General features: G+C 31.5%; 1 protein-coding gene across 6 annotated transcripts in view; it reads right to left on the reverse strand.

Annotated features, from left to right (window-relative positions):
• Window positions 1-21,118, reverse strand: part of LOC143186535 (uncharacterized) — a 101,836-nt gene that overhangs the window by 21,515 nt on the left and 59,203 nt on the right. For 4 of the 6 annotated variants that reach the window (XM_076390219.1, XM_076390218.1, XM_076390220.1 and 1 more), the window contains exon 1: window positions 1,087-1,370. Coding sequence is in view for 1 of the 6 variants with exons in the window: in XM_076390222.1 (XP_076246337.1) it covers window positions 11,233-11,275; window positions 19,402-19,407 (49 nt within the window). In the remaining 5 variants the exon portion in view is untranslated. Of the gene's footprint in view, window positions 1-1,086; window positions 1,371-11,232; window positions 11,276-19,401; window positions 19,578-21,118 lie in introns of those variants that run through there. The other 2 variants (XM_076390222.1, XM_076390224.1) reach the window with 2 other exon arrangements.

Genomic DNA, 21,118 nt, shown 5'->3' on the forward strand with positions numbered 1-21,118 from the left:
AAATTTTTATTATTTTATAAATTTAATACTGTTCATCCGTAACAACTCATTAAGGAGAAATATACTCTAGAATTTAATTAATTACTTATTTAATCAACTCTATTGCGCGCATTTTTCATGTTTGTTTTTAAACATATTGTGCATGCAAAAGTGAGATAATTTTTGACACCGTGTTTAGTGACTACATATTTAGGAGCTACTGATTAGTTAAATATATATAACCTTTGCATATTCGATTATTTATATCTGTATTTTTTTATGGGGTGGAAAATTAATTTTACCTATTGTTTTTAAAATAAAATTATGACAATATATAAGTGAAGGAAATTAGATGATACATATAACTTCATTATTTGAATATCCTTAACTTCTTAGCATCGAAAAAATCAAATAATTAACTGTGTCCCTATTGCAATAAATAATATATTTAACAAAAAAAGATGCATTTAACGCTAAAACTATCAGTGTCGTCAAAATGATGGGAACGATTATATTTTATATACATGTTTCATTTTTACAGACGTTATTCTTTTCTCAGTTAAGGCCGAGTACAATTAAAAAAGCATGCAAATAAACCTTATTTTTATAAATTATGAACTTTTTCAAAATCCTGTAATTTTGATATGTGGTCAAAAATAGACATATGTTAACCCCGGTACTTCTGGAGTTAATGTCTAAAAACGAGGTGTAGAATGTTATGCACTGGGAATATTATGAATTGCATTTATGTTGCGTATTGAGAATAAAATAAAAACTGGCAACTCAGTTTTAATTATTTGAATTAATTTTTAATCGATTTCTTTAGCATATATATTTTTACTTAAATATTTAGTGAAACAGTAGTTTCGTATCATCTTCATTAATACGACCGAAACTGATTAGTTATATTCTTTAATTTTGTAAAAAATTATAGGTCCATTCTAAACCCCAGCTTATAGCAGTAATTCATTAAATTAGAATTGTATTTGTCAGTAAAATATGATGAAAATATAACAAAAGGTTTTTTTGTAAATGAACACGTAGTATCTATAACACTATATCAAGGTTAAGCAAATGTGTCTGATGTCTTAAAATATGAGGATTTACATTAGTTCGATTGATATCACAAAAATATCACAGGCGCACTGTATGTTTAGAGTTTAGGGTATCCATTATTCGCAATTTTATTTTCACTGCGGGTTATTCACTTATAGCTAGAATCACGTAATGTTTTTGCTTAATATGATCACTTCGTATAATATTTAGTAGAACTTGTTGCTTGATAAAAGTCAGATTAAGTCCTTAGTTCGCAGGACGATTGTAGGTACGTTGGTCGCTAAATACACGATTTCTCCGCGTTTATTTTGGCAGATATCAGCCTCTGAACTGCGGTCTGAGTCAGACTGTTCTAACTGCATGGTTCTCGCGCGGGAGAGCACTTGCACACGGCACAACACGACGCGGAGTTGGTTTAATCTCTATTAATAAATACCCGCCTTGCTCAGTCAGAATAGAGAGCAACTTCATTGTCGCTTTATTGAATGCATATTATGATGTTTTATATTAAAAATCCCTGTAAATCTACATTTATTTTAGCTAAGTCTTCATACACTACTTAATTAAATTGAAAATCAAAGTTTAATTGATACGTTTCATTCGATAGGTTACTTACTATTTTAATTATTCTAGGTATTACCTTTCATGTCTATATTTCTTTGTTTCTTTTTTATGTTTGATTAACTAGGAATACTTGAATAAAAAAATAACTTTAATAAATATAACTTTATTTCTTTCAGTAGATTGCAGTTTCCCCGTAAAAAAAATTATTATATTAGAGAGAAAATATAACTCTAATCGGAAAAATGCTAATTTTATGTGAAAAATTAAATCGAAAATATGAAATCAAATTCGTTTATACTTGACTTTGCTACAGAGGAAAAAAACTAAAAATTGATAGAGTACGCGTGCACTTAATTTTGTTTTTAACTTAACAGATTCCATTGGTAGGATTTAGCGAAATTTAAACGTATCTTAATACATTTTTCAAACTTTTGAAAAGTATTGATTTTACAATTATTTGAACTAGAAAACGGATGAGAATGAGCCTCTAGGTACTTACATTAAAACATGGGTATAAAAGTACTAAATAAGAATTATCAGTTTAAAAAGATTTCCTTGAATAATTTGTTGTGCAATAATTATAAGCTCTTTACAAAAAAATATTTGAACACTAAAATTATTACTATAAAAAGAGTTCGATTTCACGTAGCGTTTAATTTGTAATTTGACATAGTAGAATTTTCAATGTAGATTATCTCTATTCATATTCGTAAACATTATTACTATAATGTTTTTAAACATGAAATATATAAATCGAACGACAAAGGTATTTACACAATAGACAATATATTTTTAATTTAAAAATCAATCCTGGATTGGTCATATGCTAAGTATATATAGCATATTTACGTAAGGTAAGTATTTAAATAAGTATTATACTCGACACACCTTTTTTCTCTGCTACAATAAAACAAAAAAATGTAATGGTGTCTCAGGAAAAACACGGAATTAGAATAATTTCTTTCGTTCTAGCCTTTATTATACATATCTTGTTGGCGCACAGAAGTACGTTTATAAAACACATTTCAAATTAAATCCGTTACATGCGTATTTTATTTATTTGTAAACATAAATGACTGATATCAAATAATAGTTATTTGATTTTAATCCTCCAATTACCGTTTCCGCGAAAATCGCTTCCTTTATTTAAGTTTTTCTGTAACTATTGTTTCTAGTTTTGAAACGCTCCCAATTGCCACGCCACTACATTGCACCCTTGTATTTGTTACGAGTCCAGACGAGTTACGTAAAGTAACTATGAAAGGGCTCGATTCAAAGCTCCTTCCGTTGACCTTTGACTTTGCCTGGAAGTCACCATATAAGCGCCGGTAGACATTTCCGTTGCACCCAATTAATAGAATTCTTTGAAACTAATATCATTCAACTTTTCTTGGAAACTCTGCGATACAGCCGAGTCCTCACCATTTTTCCCATAGATTTTTTACTATAAAAAGGCCAAGAAACTCGGTCTAGCGGGCTCATTTCCAACCCAGTTCGAGTTTAGTACGCGGCTTAGACTGGAAAGCAAGATCGATCATTAGGTCTCCTTCGAGCAGAATCATAGAGTACAGTACATAAAGTAAATTCACTGTAACGTAGTCTTAACGCCGTGTCTCCCGCATACCTCTGTACGTAATCTAGAGAGAGAGGACTTAGTTCCGCGACACGTTAAACTCATCGACAATTGTATCCCTTCGAGTCAACTTAAACTCGTAATAATATACATTTTTATAAGGTTTGTTAAATTGAACTTAATTCAATCAAAACCTTCCTAAATCCAATAAGAAGCGAACGCGTAACGATCCCACAAATATTATATCTTTACCGCTCGAGATATATTATAAATTTCAAAGATACGAGGCTATACTAACATCTTCGCAATCCTTGCGAAGGTCCCTTTCCTAACCTACAAGTGGCTCCCGGTGTTGGCCATTGCGCACTGGTTCGTCCACGTCCCGTGGCTCCTGGCGAGTGCAAACTTACCCGTTGGTTCGTCCATGAAACAATAACAATATTCTAAACCATGACCCTCGGTCAGACTATCTAGCCCTCGGCTCGTAACACATTACACCATTGTCTCTTTCTGTCTCTTTCCGTTCCTATATATCCATTTTAAAAAACCGGGTTGTTAATAGGAAATGAATCTCAAATTTTCAAAGATTTATCAAAATTAAACCGTAAGAGATGGAACAAAATTTATTGAGACCTTTTTGCTGTATTACTATTTTTCAATTACATGTAAAACTACAAAATCCTCTGACCTATTCTCTGACTATCAGTTTACTGTATACATTTGAGCTCTCGTATTACCCCTTTAAAATATGTATTACTATGTATATTGTTTACAAGCTATGTATACATCCTATGTAACCGGAAAACGGCGAAGAGCAAACAGAGGTGTCATTCTACAAAAGTTATAGAAGTATTGTATGTAAATACGTAGAATGAATTGTAGATAAACACATAGTTCCATTAGGCCACGAGTATGTGCATAAAGAGCGCAAAGCGTTACGAAATAAATAAAACGTACAAATTAATAATAAATATACACCAACCACAAAGCTTGCAAACATATGACTGTCACCGTCAACATAAAGTAAGAAGTAGAAAAAAAGGATCTATATATATATATGGGGGGGGGGGGGGGGGGGGGGGATTAAATTCCAGAACAAATTCAAAATCTCTTAAGGGAAACATATAATCAAAAAAGAGCTGTTGCTAACTGATATACATATATGTTTATATATCCCGTCCCGTCTCGTAACAACTGAATACACAATATTGACATAAAGTAGTTCTGGTTAATGAAAATTATCTTACTTGAATAATTAATCTAAAGGATACTCACGTATTTATTTAAATACTTTGTAGTTTATATTTGAAGTTCTTTGAATAAATTGTATAATTTTAATGTGTAATTGGTAAACTTTTTATAATCAATAGAAATGCATTTACCAAATTGATTTATAACTGTAATTCAAAAAGTACGTTTTTTGAGTTGCGTCACTTTTGAAGTATAGCCAGCTTTAACTAATCGGGGGAGGGGGGTATATATATATATATATATATAGTTTATATATATATATATATATATATAAACTATTTTATGTTAAAATGATGTATTCACAGGTTGCGAGACGGGATACGAGTAACATGAGAGGCCCGTGAGGATAGATATATTTCCAAAGAATATAGTGGTTAAAGTGTTAGTTGGTACCGATGCGAGATCAATGAGCCGTTGGGACTATTGTAGACGAGGATGAACTTGATGTAAAATCAGATACTTGTTGCATAGGTTAACTTTCGTGGCAACGAACTCGAATAAATTGAAGAGCCATTAAGTTACATACAGTTTTCTTTGGAAGTAAGGGCACGCGGACGATTCTGATGTGGAATCAGAGAGCTGTAGGAAATGTTAGTAAGCCTCGTAACTTGATAATTACTAATTCATACAACTCGAGCGGCTAAGCTGTATCATGAGGGATCTGTCAACTTCGAATGGGATCGCTTAAGGAAATTATAAGTTTGAAAACAATTTAGTCAAATTGCAATGAATGCTTTAGTATATTCTAAAATTAGTCTTTACGTACAGGTGTATAGTGTAGTGTTATTGCGTAAAGTGTATGATTTTAATGCTCGGTGTCAACGCATTGGCGATGCGCGGATTTACAGAGCGGTCACAGGAATTGCCAGATAGAATTTATGCCGACTTGCGGATTTTCTGAGGTGAAACTGTAGACTCAAAATGGAAGTTTAGCTTGAAATAACAGAATAGCAAACAACTCTGACGAAATTAGGACTAATATCTAGGGGTTTATATAGGCCAAAAAATGAGGGGGGATTCGTTAGAAATTTTCATGTAAGGAAATATGTCACGGTTGGTAGAGCGTCGTGGTTGCTATCCAGCTGCTCGAAGTCATACTCCCATTAAGATAAATGAAAAACCGAAAGTACTAGAGCGTTTTCTTTTAACAGGCAGAGACTCGAATATTTGGGAGAGTAACGGAAAATATTCTCCGTACGTAACACAGTAAATAATTATCTCCTGAACACATAATTTTCTGTTTCTCTTGAAAAACATACTTATTTCAGTCATGTCACGTTTAAAATATACAAGGTGAAACTTAACAGCACGGGACAAATTTAAGGAGCAATTCTAGAGACCAAAATAAGACGAAAATCAAGAATAACGATTTCGCTTTTGAGGCCTTGTTTGTTAGTTATAAGCCTCTAAAAATCTGGTGGAAAGCAACAGAATTGAGCCCATGCGGAGTCCTCGAGCAGTGGTTGTCCGAACAGCAGTATCACTCACCGTCGGAAATTTGATGACACTCGACAAGACTGCAGAACCCAAAATTCACTTAAAATTGATGAATATCATTGAATAACGATCTTGACTATTTGTTGTAATCCATAGGCCAACTTAAAACAGTCACTGTGGGATACAAAGGATTAATACGTCCACCTTCATGGTAAACTGTTTGTTCGCTTCACACATCCACACATCACGATTCTCTCATACGCGAATATTGAAACACCATACGAGATATCGTTGAATGGCATTAACCTGCCTACTCTTTACAATCCATAGAGCAAGTCAAAACACGCATTATGAAATTTCGAAGTAGAAAGGGTTAATGTGTCCATCTCCCGATTAATGTTCTGGTCCAAATCTACACACAAAAGAACTGCAAACATTACTAAAAGTCTTATGTCGAATTTGGAGGAAAAACGCACACACGAGAATATTGCGAGAAAAGGACTAGATTCCAAAAATCTAAGAAAAAGATCCAAGAATACCTTTGACCGACAACGTAAAATCTTTAATTTAATTTTGAAATTGTATTCGAAAAAGATGTAAGAAATTCAAATTCGTCCAAGAGTTACCTGTATGATCACCGTATATTAGCAGCACGCTCAGAAGGTAATAGTATAGCAATTGCTTATTCATGTTCAAAAAGAATTTCGGAATCAACTCCTCTGAAGATGAATGTCAAATTCAATTTAATATCATAAACTGATTACGAACATTGCTTTATGCAAACAGAAAGTAAATATTTGCAGTTGGTTATTTAAAAATGCGAGTATCATGTCGTCGTGAAATAGGATATGATATTTTACTTTTTAAAATGTATCCACGTGTTGATTGATTTGAAATTCCGTTTATTTAAGCATCAAGAAAATATCTCTACGTCTATCAATTTTTGGTAACTACTAGCGATTAGAGCAACAGACGTAAACGCTGAGTGCGATTTAAATTATATAATTAGTTTAATTGTGTTTACAGAAATCATTAAAACCGGGAATTTGAATGTAAAAGATTGAAAAACTTTCGACTCCAAATTCTAAGCCGAGACTTCTAGTAGTGTGTGCCGTTCTTTCACGTGTGGATTTAAACCAGAAGATTAATCGGAAAGTAGACACATTAACACTTTTTACTCCGAAATTTCATATGGCGTGTTTTAACTTGCCCTCTGGATTGTAAAGAGTAGGCAGGTTTAGTGTTATTCAACGATACCCTCGTATGGTCTTTCAACATTCACGGATGAGAAAATCGTAATGTGTGGCTGTATGAAGTGAACAGATAATGTATATAATGTTGAGCATATTAACTCTTTCTATCTCATAGTGAGCGTTTTGAGTTGACCTATGGATTGCAACAAATAGACAAGATTATTATTATTCAACGATATTCATCAATTTTAACTGAATTTTGGATCCTATAGCCTTATTGAGTGTCGTAAAATTTCTGATCAGCTGTTCAACGGTGAGTGATCTCTCCCGTCTATACACAGTATGAACTTCTACGAAGTGTACACGGTACACGGTATTTTATTTAGAATAAGGAATAAGAAATAACTAATAAATTCATAAAATGTATTACTGAATAACGAATGACAGTATGGATTCATTCGTAACTAACGAATAAGGAATAATTTTTTATCGAATAAAACTATCATTCATAATTCGCGAATAAATGTTTGAACCGTATTTGTTAACTAGAATAACTCCCCCAGATAGTACACGATGTCTTAAAGACGTCCATTTTATGTCCATTTTATGTCCATTTTATGTCTAAACGTCCCACGACATCATTTCGATATCTTAAAAACATCCGACAGCATACGTCTTACGAACTTCCAAAATTTACATTCATAAGACATTTGAAAGACACATCTTAAAGATGTCTGAAATTTACATTCTGAAAACGTACCGTAGGATATACCGTGTGGATGTCTTAAAAACGTTTGAAATTTGCGTTTATAAGACGTACTATAAGACCCAGATAGCACATAACGTCTCGAAAACGTCTATTTTATCGTTTTATGCCTCAACGTCTTATGACATAATTTAGACGTCTTAAAAACATCCAAGAGTGTACAAAGTTTAAAGACTTGCAAAGTTTACATCTATAAAATGTCTTAAAGACACACTACAAGGACGTCCTAACGTCCTTACGCTTTTAGACGTCTTAGAAACGTCTAGTTTTTATTTAAACGTCTTATATACGTAATTTGGACGTCCTTAAAACATCTTATGAATGTTTCTTAAGATGTCCTAAAGACATACTGATTTATAATATCGGACGTCTCAGAGACGTCTGTTAGACATTTTTAGGATTTTACTGGATGTTTTTAAGACGTTTTTAAGATGTCTCTGTGCTATGTGTGATGGTACATAGAACTGGGAAGGAGGTAATTCCACTATGTTTGGAAATACGTAAATCGAAAATAAAGACTACAATTTTTTAATAAGACGCTTAGTTTTCGGGGAAATTGAATTTAAAAATTCGTCTATCGTCAAAGAGTTTTCAAATTTACTAAAAGAAACACTTGGCAAGAAATTCGAATACAAAAATCTTGGTAATCAGACAAAACTTCAACTGTTTGAAATGAACAGTTAGCAAATTTCGAAACGTAGCAAAAGAAGAATTCAAAATTCCATACATCCTCACTGATAGAAGATAAATGGTCCTCATAATGATCCTGAAAGCTCTAGAACGCACATCGTGCGTTCGCGAAAGCTCTAGAACTCAAAGAACAACAGGGCCTAGACCCCATTAACTGTTACTACATGCAAAAAAACCGAAACTCCCCATATTAAATATTCCGAATATCCTTCACCCCAGACACCATAATCCAAGATGTTGGGAAAATCAATTGCCTGTTTTATTCCAGAATCTACTAGGATAGATAGAACTTACAAAAATCTCACATTCAATGCTATAGATACCAAGCTTTTGACCAGTTCGCAAAAAGTTGCAATAAAGCATCTAACCGTTTAAAATGCGCAACAAACCATAACGCTAAGAACTGTATCAAATTACCTGACATTTTTGCAAAATATTTTAACTGCAAGGACGACCATCCAGTAAACTTCAATGGATGCCCCTAACTAGCCAAATATCTGGAAAAATGACATAAAAGTACCGAATATCTCTCTGTTTCAATCAACCATCCTCCACAAATCATAGACAACAAAAGCTTTCTAATGGTCCATAAATTACCTTTACAAATAAAAAAGCCAAATTCCTGGAACAAATAACACGCCTTGCGACAAAACGCCGAACCTTGCTACAACATCAGTCCCTAGCTAATAACTCTATCCACTTCCAAACCAGTCACAAGTTTAAATAATCAAACTAACCTCCTTACGGATACCATAACAGAACTCTAGCTACTAAATAGCATCTGCGATCTAGAAAAAAATGTACAATCTAGCAAAAGAACTGAACAATAGATTCAAGCATATCACTTCCATAATAAGACAAACAATCTTATCCTCAGAAATTCTAAACAACTCCAACGGTTAATTTCCCACAAATGAAATGCACCTGGAATGCGACAAACTTAAAATTCAAGAATTAATCATATTCCTAAAGGACTATAAAATTGACATGTTGCTCTTTTCAGAAACCCCGCTACAACCTTCCGAGCAAATGTGTATTAAAAAATACATCATAATAAGAGAAGGCAGACTAACAAACAACAATAGAAGAGTAGCTATCCTAATACAGAAAAATCACAAATCAGAAATATTGAAACATTCCTTCAGCCAGACACAGGCCAAATAGAATCCATCTTCATCAAGCTTCACACAAAACGAAACAATAATAGGATCAATATACAGGATATTTCCAAACATGTGGGACATTTTTCGAGGATAAATTATAGAGACGAAGACAATGAAAAAAGTTCATGTGCACATATGTTCGGAAACGCTTAGTTTTTTAGTTACATGCTACTTTATATTGTGTACAGTGTGATACTTTCTTCAAGATCTATCACTGTGTGCCACCTGTTCAAGGACGCGGAATATCCCTGGGCCTAATAGGGTCTTAAAGAGGATAACGCACCGTGCAGGCAATAAATGGACAATAAATGATACGCGTTTTACACAATATAAAATACCATACAACTAACTGGGCATTTGAATTTTTTTTATTGTTCTTTGTATCTAGAACTTATCCTTTAATACAGCAGGGTATATACCCTACATGTATACTATAATTACCGCCACGTGTTACATTCACCACCGCGGTCGCTGGATTCAAAATTTATATAGAATTCGAAATAGCAGTAATCGCAATAAAAGGGAAGTATGCCACAGTATATAACACGAATCACGATAAATCTACGATTATTAATGGAGTGATGTAAGCGTATTATGCTAAATTATTTAAAGAAAATTGCTAACAACATGACCAATCGATTGCGAAATGTAATTAAACAACACTGCCTGACAAAATACTAAATTAAATAATAATAATTAAAGTAATTGTGCATAAAAGGGTAAGTCTCACCGATTTTTATGAAATTAAAATACATTGTAGAAATCAGCATTGTGAACACCTTTTCCCTATGCATGCGTATAACCACCGCTCAACCTTAGTTTTCGAGATATTTGCAAAAAATTAATCAACTTTTTTCCTTTTTGAAGATTAATACAGTAAAACTTCGTTTATTTGCACCTTCTTTATATGGACGAGTTTTTTCTTAACATTCTACGCACCTCTGATACATAGCTTTTACTACAAAATAATTCTAGTCTATAAAAATATATATGAAAATAAGAATTATTTGAAATGTGAATCAACTTCATTTCAACAATTTCCGAGAATTACTCAAGGTAAACGAGTTTCATTTTTTACATTCACTATTGCTGAACTTTATGTTAATAACGATAAGACATTATTTGTTTAGTAGAGTTGTTCAACGTATAATAGTATATATAAATATGGATTGAAAAATGTATGATTTGAGGCAAATTATAGTGCAAGTATTTATGACGACACGACGCGTCGATTACACTATTTTACTAGATTGGCTATAATCTATTACACTAGATTTGTGATAATAGAGACATATTTTTCAACTTACTATACATACACCATTACTCAGAAGTATTCCAACGATTTCACAATTTCATATTAATGAAAAACATTTGAATCAAAATTAAGGACTGGCTAATTTGTTAAAAATTTGTTATTTGAATTATTTTATAAGATAATCTTAAAATATAATAGTTATATCAGACAAATATAAACTTTTCCAAACTTCTAAGCGGTTTGAATACTTCGAATATTGGTACTGTGTAGTATATCTAAACCAAAAATGTGTGTATGTAACTTACCAACGCGTTCTCCGTTGTTACAGACAATACCTGCTGCTAAAGCCTGAAACATATTAATAAGTATATTACAGATGTTTACACAGGGTTCAGCGAAAACGTTAGGTACAAATTAAGGTATAAATTCTATATGTATCGCTAACAAGTAACAAGTTCACATACATAGTACATACTATAATACAATGTTTTTTTAACGAAATACAGTCTAGTTTAATTTGAACACATTTTAATTACCAGTAACGCTATAGGTTTCTTTATTTTCTCTCTGATGCTTATCTATATATTTATTGCCATTTATTTCACACTATTTTCAGAGCTTCATAGTGCAGTTACAAGTATAAGCATTCAATTAATCTTTTCTAAAGTCGATATTCGTTCATGGACAAAGTCATAAGTCATGAGCTACATAGTCGTAACAGCTTTGTGCTGGACTTTCCTTTTTATGTAGTGAAAAATATAGTAATATCTAGTTGGATGTCTCTGCACGTTATAATAGAAGACACTCGTTTCATTATACACACACAATATACAAACAAGTGATACATTAACAAAGCCTATTTCTATTTGTAGTTTCTTATGCAAAAACAATATGTACAAGAACTATCTTTAATATTGTGTTATGAAAGAATAATATAAAGAATATAAAAGTTTGTGGATTAAAAAAGTATTTGCACATTTATTAATATAACAATGAGTTTACAATTATTTAATTAGCTTCAATAATAGCAGCCAATGTTCTTCGTAAAGATTCTATTAATTGTTAAGTACTTTCTTTTGATATTTTTGACCATTCTTCTAGAAGCATCCATTTAGGATCATTTCTACTAATAAATGCCACAAATTCTCAATGAAGATGACATTCGGCTCTTCAGAAAACGTCAACCAATTGTTGTTTTAGGACAGGCTTCGGAATTAACTGCTCTTTTCGGCCGATTTTCGAAGGCGACGCCTCCTTTCTCCCTCGCACGTCACTTCTCTCCGCGGCGGCCCTAGTGCTCGAAAGGGCTCAGGCGCGTGCCACAAGAATCGCGTGTCAGGGGATACCACTGACAAAACAAAAATGCATCAACAATAATACCTCATGGGTGATGTGGAAATTTATTGATATAAGTATCGTCGCCCAAATGCGCCACGCACGATTTTTGTGGCACGCGCCTGAGCCCTTTCGAGCACTAGGGCCGCCGCGGAGAGAAGTGACGTGCGAGGGAGAAAGGAGGCGTCTCCTTCGAAAATCGGCCGAAAAGAGCAGTTAATTCCGAAGCCTGTTTTAGGATATCGTATAACAACTCTTCTGCTTCTTTCGTGATGTATTTTGGGCTCGTTATCTTACATCTTATAGTAATTATTGTGTAAATTACGCTACTAATAATCAACAAAATGTAATTACGCCTAACCATCAACAAAATTATATCTACTTCAAACTCCATGATATACCATAATACTCTATCTTCGACATTCGCTCGTTGCATTCAACTAATAATATTTTTCTTAAATGCTATTAATTTGCTTGAATATATTTTTGCGAAGCCCAGCCGGTTTGTCCTATCCTCATTATTTATGCAAGATTTTTCCTTTGAGTTCTGCAATATATTTGTGGAAAAGACAAAACATTTCTAACGGTTTGTGGATGACCGTTCTTTCCTAAGCTTGACGCGATACCATTCACATCAAAGTTCTAGCACTTACAAACGGGTGTTTTAAAGCTTCTCTGATAGCGCTCCGTTGCTCTCTAACTGCAAGTACTTTCGGTCGACCTGTTTATGACTTGATCTCTGTACTATTCGTTCATTCATTCTCTTTAGCTATACTTATATTGATCTGTCGGAAACTTTAAATTTCATGTGTTCCCTATCTTTTTGTAGCTTTCCTTATGTTTATGGAGAAAAAATACTTTACCTAGAACAGACACAGATATTTTGTTCTTCTTAGCAGTAAATCTTTTAAACTGAACACAGTGTAATGCTCGGTACTCGGTACAGAACTCATTGATTTGGACTATAATATAACTAACGTTATATCAATCGGAATAATGTAGAATTTTATAGTCATATATAAATTCATAAGTATAGAAATGTTTTTTTGAAAACTCAGTGTACTTGATTGGATATCGACTTAAAACGCTCTATAAAAACTCGAGCATAGCAAACTGTACAACTATAATTATTACATATTGCATTTTTTAAATTTCTCATTAAATCTTTAACATAATAGTTGTAATATATTCCTAATATTTTTTCCATTTAGGTGACATTAAACGATTAAATATCATATATTTTCATTTCAAGTGATCTGAATTAGGTCGTGTTTGATGTTATTTTATTAAAAAAACACAAATAGGCGATTGGTAGTATGTACATTTATCAATAATTGAATAAAACATGGAGAAGTTGGTATTTTCCATTGCCAACGAACAATCTTCTTCTAATATTTTGTAATCTGCTCTTACAATATTTTTATAGTCTACCATCTGAAAGTGTAAATTACATCTGAATCTATTAATATAATACACATTACAAATAATCGCTACAATTTTTTACATTGCCATTTATTATTTATTAATAGAAAAATCTACTAAAAAATTATTAAAATCGATGTCGTGCTTAATGAAGCATTTTCACTGAATGTAAAGAACAGTTAGCCGCAAGATCGTGAGTTCGATTTTCCATCGAATAGCTGCAAGTCAAAATGGTCTTACAATTAACGTTATTAAAGGTATATTATTTTACGAAAGTTTTGTTCTAATTGATTCACAGTTTACAATGGAAATCAGACTCTGGTGATCATTTTTAGCTATATTATTTGTTTTCCATATAATAAATAATTAACAATACATATCATAACACAGATGAAGACATCATACACAATTTCACATGAAACGTGAATAAACCATACTTGCAATGAATTCTTTTATAATGAAAAAACTCAAAATTACAATATATCCGTATTTCGATGTGTAGTATCCTCTTGTAAATTTATGAAGAAACCAATTAATATTTTATCCGAAAAGTCAACAAAAGCTGAAATATCAGCAAATTATATAAGCAAAATTAAGAAAAATATGTTATATAAATATAAGTTTGTAAATAGTTTATTGAAAAGATATAACAAAACTACAAAATAACAATTGACTGATTTCCTGATAGATTCAGGTTCACATTATAATTCCATTTCAAAATGTTGTCCGTTATTACGAACGCAGAAGTAACATTTTAAAAAAATAGAAATAAAATATAAAATAGAATTAAAAAATTGAATTTATTGTTAATAAGTATATTGAAAGTTAGTACTTTTAGGAGTTACTGCATAACGAACTCATGACACACTATATGTATCTACATATCTACATACAAAATATAGGATTAGATTACAAAAACTAACAAACCTATACTAGTTTGATTTAAAAAGTATGAAATATAATGTTTATTATCGCATAGCAATAACTGGCTAAATGTATTTATGTCCATATTAATAATAAATAATGTTAATTTTTTCTTTTTCCATACTTCTTCGAACACATTGTTTAAGTTTTCTTTGCTGTTTCATTGTATTATTAGAATACTGTATTATATGGAGATTGCTTATACATATGTATCCTTAAAAGAACTTTATATAAAACGCATAAAAAAAGTGCGTTCGTCTATTTCACAAGAGAAACGAGAACGTTCTCTTCCTTTTGCATTGTTGTATTTCACGCTGTTTTACTTCTTCGATCCTCACTTTTGCTGCAAGAATGACACAAGTATGTAAGAAATTTGCTATTTTTAAGTTAGTAATACAGAAAAAACGGTTATTGCATTAAATGGCTATATTCTCTCATTTCTCTAAAAATCATGGTGTTTGAGTTATGTCATTATTACAGCAGATAGGCAATATGTATGTACACAGATAAAGTCATAATTTAATAATCGCTAACAAGTGGGAAACATGCTTAGAAGTAAATCTATACGAACAGATTGTGCATGAACTATGTTGCAACGTCCGTCGTAGAATAACATTAAAATACATGCGAGCAATCATTTACACTAATTTACAGCAATGATGCCAGATCGTGGGACGTAGGACAAACGCCTTATCTCCTACTAGAATTTACCGATATCTCCTACTTTGCTTATTTCACAGTGCAGACAAGCATATCCTAAGTACTTCTGTTTGTGCGCACTGTCCATTCAACACGTTTAATTTGCAATTCATGTTACCAAAATCCGAGCAGATAGCTTGCAGTCGAAAGGTAGTATTCAAATTCTGATGACATTATTTTACTTTTTTTAAATTATTCTCTAATTTTATTTTCCAGTCTCCTCACAAGTGAAATCCCCCAAAATGAAAACTTAAAGAATTACACACGCAGCTTTAGGCATTTGTAAGTGTTGAAAGTCTGAAAATATTCAAATACACAATTCTATACTTAACTAGATAAGTAATATATTTTCAACATGGGTGCAACTATTGAATGACCAACCTTCTATTAATCCGTAATCCGCTTTTCTTAATACAAATACGACCTTTATTGGCTGAACTACGTTTCTCGACAAGCGCAGAATTTCTTGCTATACGAAAAGTAATATTCTTGTAATATTTATTAAGACATAGCATGTAACATGCAGTAAAGAAATAAGGTAATTTATACAAAGTGATCCGTATAATACCCGTATAGCATATAATAAGTAATGTAATAATTATTGTACCTGATGCAACTTGTATTACCAAAAGTCGCAACAAATGGCGCACGTATAGTATTTAAACTTTTGATTTTCATTATAATCATAACTATACCAAATCAAATATAGATATTACTATTTTATCTTCTTAATTATTCTTAATTATTTGAATCGGTGAGTTGAACTACACTACCTACAAGTCCGAAAACTACATTTTGAAATATTTTACCCTAACATGTAGTTCTATGCACATTTGGTACATATGATTGTGGGATTATTTAAAAATAGCTAATTTTGGATTTCTATGTACATACTGTTCTTCATGTCATTGATTCAACTTTAGTGTCTGTACATACATAAATAACAGAAATCGATAGCTGTTCACAAGAAGCGCGCATTACTTACTCATATTTTCGAAGCGTAATAACTTTAATGGCATAGAGATGCTGCCACATGAGATGTCTCATTTTTTCGTTACACTTATATCGGTGGAAGCTCTGTGCAAAGCTGAAAAGAAATGTTACAGAAGGAACGCAGGTCTAATTGGTCAGTAAGCCTCGCCTCGTCTCACACGTATTTTCGCCTTCAGTCATCCATATTAACAGGTCTAACATTTCGTGAATGATTTTATTATACTTCCAGGTGAGTTCCGATTTTTAATGGATTTTTAATGGATTTTTAATGGATTTTTAATGGATTTTGTACAAAAACTTAATCGAGAAAATTGCAATCGAAACGACGGATCGATTTCTACTAACACTTGATTCACTAAATTGTGTTTACATTTTGGAACACAAAATAGGAGCAAATTACTCATACTTTCGAGCGAAATATACATATATAGCTAAAATATGTCTGATTGATATATAAATGAATTAATAGAAGTTGAAGAATCAGACATAACAAAATCAGCAGAAGAAAAACACATTAAAATTAGATTAAAAATAGAAGAATCACATTAAAATTATTTAATTTAACTACTTTATATATAATTTAAAAATTAGTTTTTAACAAACAGGTTTTTCGCATTAGGTGCATACATATGTTACTTTAACATTGAGAATCTCAATAGAAAAACATGTTGCCAAAATAAATCAGAATATGTACCGGTAATTATGAAAATGGTATAAATCCAAAATTTAGAAAAAATAATTGAATCACATAGAATCATAGAAATGGGAAAAATCACAAAAAACACAAACATAAACTGTGGAAAAAATTGTTGACTTACACTACTTTCATAATCACCGGTACATATAAATCTATTTATTTTCTAATTTTTTTTATCTTCGTGTGCATTTTTCGTGTAAAACTGCATTAGATAATTATGTGACCTCACTTCTAAATGCATATTTGATTCCTTTAAAACGAATAAAATAATTTTGGTCACAGGGATATTGAGTTAACGTTCGTTTTTAACGAATCTAACTCCTTTTGCTATTAAAAACATCTGTAATGACTCATAACAATTTTACACTAAATATTAAACATAGCATAATAATATTTGGCACATGTGAATATAGTTATACAATTTTGTTTCGCTAGCTTCCAATTGATTAAAAGTGTATAAAATGCATATTAATTATAAAGGTGTACTATCTATAGGGTGCACCCAATATTTTCTTAATTGACGTCGTTTTTATTTATTTTGAACACTTTATAAATCACTGCTACTATATCACCCATCTTTTACAAATATTTACTCTCTATTGGCATAAGAAACTTTTCATAATTATGGGCAATAAAAGAAACACACGTCCGTCAAATTCGAAGCTCGTCGCAACGAAGAGCGAATGGGCTCTAACAGATGGTGTGACAAGCGCCTTAAACCCGGCAATTCGGTGATCATCTGTGTGCATTCAGTCACCCGTAAAACGCGAAAGAGGTTTTTCATTTCAGAACTTGATATTCTTAAATGTTAAACTTTCTGAAGATATAATAGGTATGTACAACTTTTTTGTTCTGTACTGTATTAAGACAATGTCGGAAAATATTCATTTCAAGGCATTGTTACGATAAAATCAAGATAAGTTGAAAATCTGAATTATCCCTGTAATATTTCGACGTATATCGAAGATACGTTACATTTTATTTTGTATTTCTTAAATTATTAATCTAACACGTGTGTGTTATATTTTCAGTAAATGACAATCACTTAAAGGTTTAAGAAGAAATAATTTAAAACTTTCTTCGCTTATTTCAATTAATCCTTTGTAGTGTTTGAGTTTACTATTATGTAGATATTCTGGATTAGTATTTTCAGTAATCCAAAATAATATACATGTAATGTTCCACATTGTTGGAAACAATGTATACCTTTATTTGAATACAATTTTCTCTATTATAATTGTAGTTATTATTTCGCACGTTAAAATTTATTTCATTACGACAGACATTTCAAAGTATAATTTTTTACTATTTTAGTTAATATATTTTTAACAAAGCTATACATGATGACTACATTTAAAAAATATTCCAATACTTTCTGAAAATAAACACTTTTTTATAGTACTGAAAAAAATATTCGTAATAGAATATTAAACTATTTTCAAATGCAACAATATGAATTAATACAGTTCATTGTCTCTTCTGTCACCTATGAAATCTTACACGAATTTTTTCTTTTTTATTAATAAATGTCACACTATTAAATACAAAATACAGAAGAACTACGATGATCAAAACACCTACCTAATTACATTCGACTATCTCTGTATTTAATAACACATAAATTTACATTTAAATACGCTCATCACATTTTGATTCACATGAAATTATCCTTAAATAGGTATCAATCACCAATTTTGATAACATTTCACCCTTTTTTGTAAAGTAGTAAATATTCTCTTATTATCAATAATTCAGATTAAAAGAAACGATAACTGATTTCAAAGTTAGAAATAAAAAACATATTTGAATTAATAGCTAAAAAGAAACTATTGGGATTAAGAAAATAGTGCGAGTAAAGCGATTGCACATTTTTGATTGACGAATGTGAGCAGTTCTATTACAAAAATACTTTCAGTATTACATTGTCGGATAAAATGACAAAATTCTAATTTGAAATATGTGATTTGTCGTAGTTTTTGTGCCAATATTACCTATGGTTATGTCACAGTTGATTTCTACTGTAGCGAAAGGATTAAAACGTTGTGATAATTTTAGCGAACTAATTTTTACAGAGACATTTTGATAAAAAAGAATTTATTAACTGCGAAAATTTCAATATCATAGATATATAGGATATGATACAAAACGCGAAGTTTCTCGATTAAACGTAACCTTCGTATCGATTTTATACATTACAGAGGTCAATGACGTATTTAGGTTCAACTATACTTTCGGATAGGTTAAAAAGAAAGACAATTATAAATACAACATCTCTATTTATTCTAAATAATGATAATTTCTAAATGTTTACTCTTGTTCGATATAATGGAAAACTACAGGACGGTAACTTATGTGTTAAGTGCTAGAATATCAGTTGATATTTAGACACGACCAAAGTACTTACATTCATGGTAAAGGGACAGATGACAGTCGATCCACGTAACACTCAACACTGACACGAATTAGGACATTGTAAAAATATCACTGTGAGGTTTTCAAATAGTGATACAGACATGTTACTTCGAAATCGTCACAAAGATGTACTTTCAAGAATGCATATTCTGACTCATTCTGCTGAACAGTGCCCCTCCCTGACTGCAACAACCCCTGTTTGGCTTCAAATGCGCATGCTCTTCGAATCATCTAGTGAGTCGTTTATTACGAAAGGGGGTAATATCGTGTCTCGCATTTAAGTTGTATTCACGCACATATAGTATTTGTGATTAACATTACAACTGTTTTTTAACCGAAAAAACCGAGTATTAACAGACTAGTCATCCCTTAAGAATGTCTTAAGGGTATGCTGCGCATGTCTGTATTCCCTCTCCAGTTGTTGATGATCGAAAAACCGATCTGTGATTTTCTTTTCCACTTTTCTTTTCCATTCACTTAAGAGTAAATCACATTATTCTTGAAATATGATATGCAAGTCAGTAATTATTTGATAAGAGTTGGCTGTAAATGGTATTCAAACATGATTTTTAAAGTGCAATACAGAATCGTAGCATAATTACGAACGAACTTCTTGTTCTATTGATTTGTGCGTTGATATTCGTGAGAAAGCCTGTTACTTCTTTACATGACCTCTACTTTCTGTTTAAAATCTATAGGTGGCAGCTGTAGAATTCGATGTTCTATTTTCAAAAACAAGATCCTTGAATAGTATATACTTCATATTTAATGAAATAAAACTATTTACATAAAGTATAAAATCCGATAATCTAATAAAAATATTATTTAATAGAATTTTATAATTGCAACAGGTTGTAGTAATATAATTATCATTAATGATAAATATACAAGGTGGGGCATTTAAACAACAACATCTGAACATCTCCGTTATTTATAATTCCATGAAAAAACTCTTCAGAATAATGTTCCACTGTTTGAAGAAGCACGTATAACGATAGCGCTATTATTTGTCCAAAGTCATTTTTTCACGAGAATTTAAGGTCATCTATATTTTTTTAAATGGCATCTTATAATTTGTTTTCTTGTAGAGCATAAAAAGACAAATCCAGCAACCTCATAAACCATTCTATTCTAATCATTTAGTCTCAAGAAATTTCCATTTTACTTACATGATCCGAAGTTACATGTGTGTTCGAAGTAATGACCATTCGCAGTAATGCAATAATTAAGTCTTCTTATTATATAACGATTTCTGTATATTTTTTTAACTCCTATGATGTTACTTAAGCATATCCACCAGTAATTCTTTCCCTCATATCCTCTCGTTTGCTTGTAGCTTTGTTAAGATAAGCAATTTTTTGTGAATGTAAAATTTCTCGAAATTGAATGATCAGAATAGTATGGTTTAATGGTTTATGAGGTTGTTGGATTTGTGTATTTATGCCTTAGAAAGGTATCGAAAAAAATGATAAATTGCCATTTAAAAAAATACCGATGATCTTAAATTCTCGTGAAAAAATGATCTTGGAAAAATAATAGTGCTACCATTACATGTGACCCTTCAAACACTGCAGCTTTGTCCTCAAGAATTCTTTCGTAGCACTATAAATAACGAGAATATTCATATCTTCCTACTTAAATGCCCCACCCTGTATATTATTTATTGTATGTAAAAGAATATAACTAAATATTGAAAATATGTACTCAAT

Source organism: Calliopsis andreniformis, unplaced genomic scaffold (genome assembly GCF_051401765.1).
Source record: "Calliopsis andreniformis isolate RMS-2024a unplaced genomic scaffold, iyCalAndr_principal scaffold0001, whole genome shotgun sequence".
NCBI lineage: Eukaryota > Metazoa > Arthropoda > Insecta > Hymenoptera > Andrenidae > Calliopsis > Calliopsis andreniformis.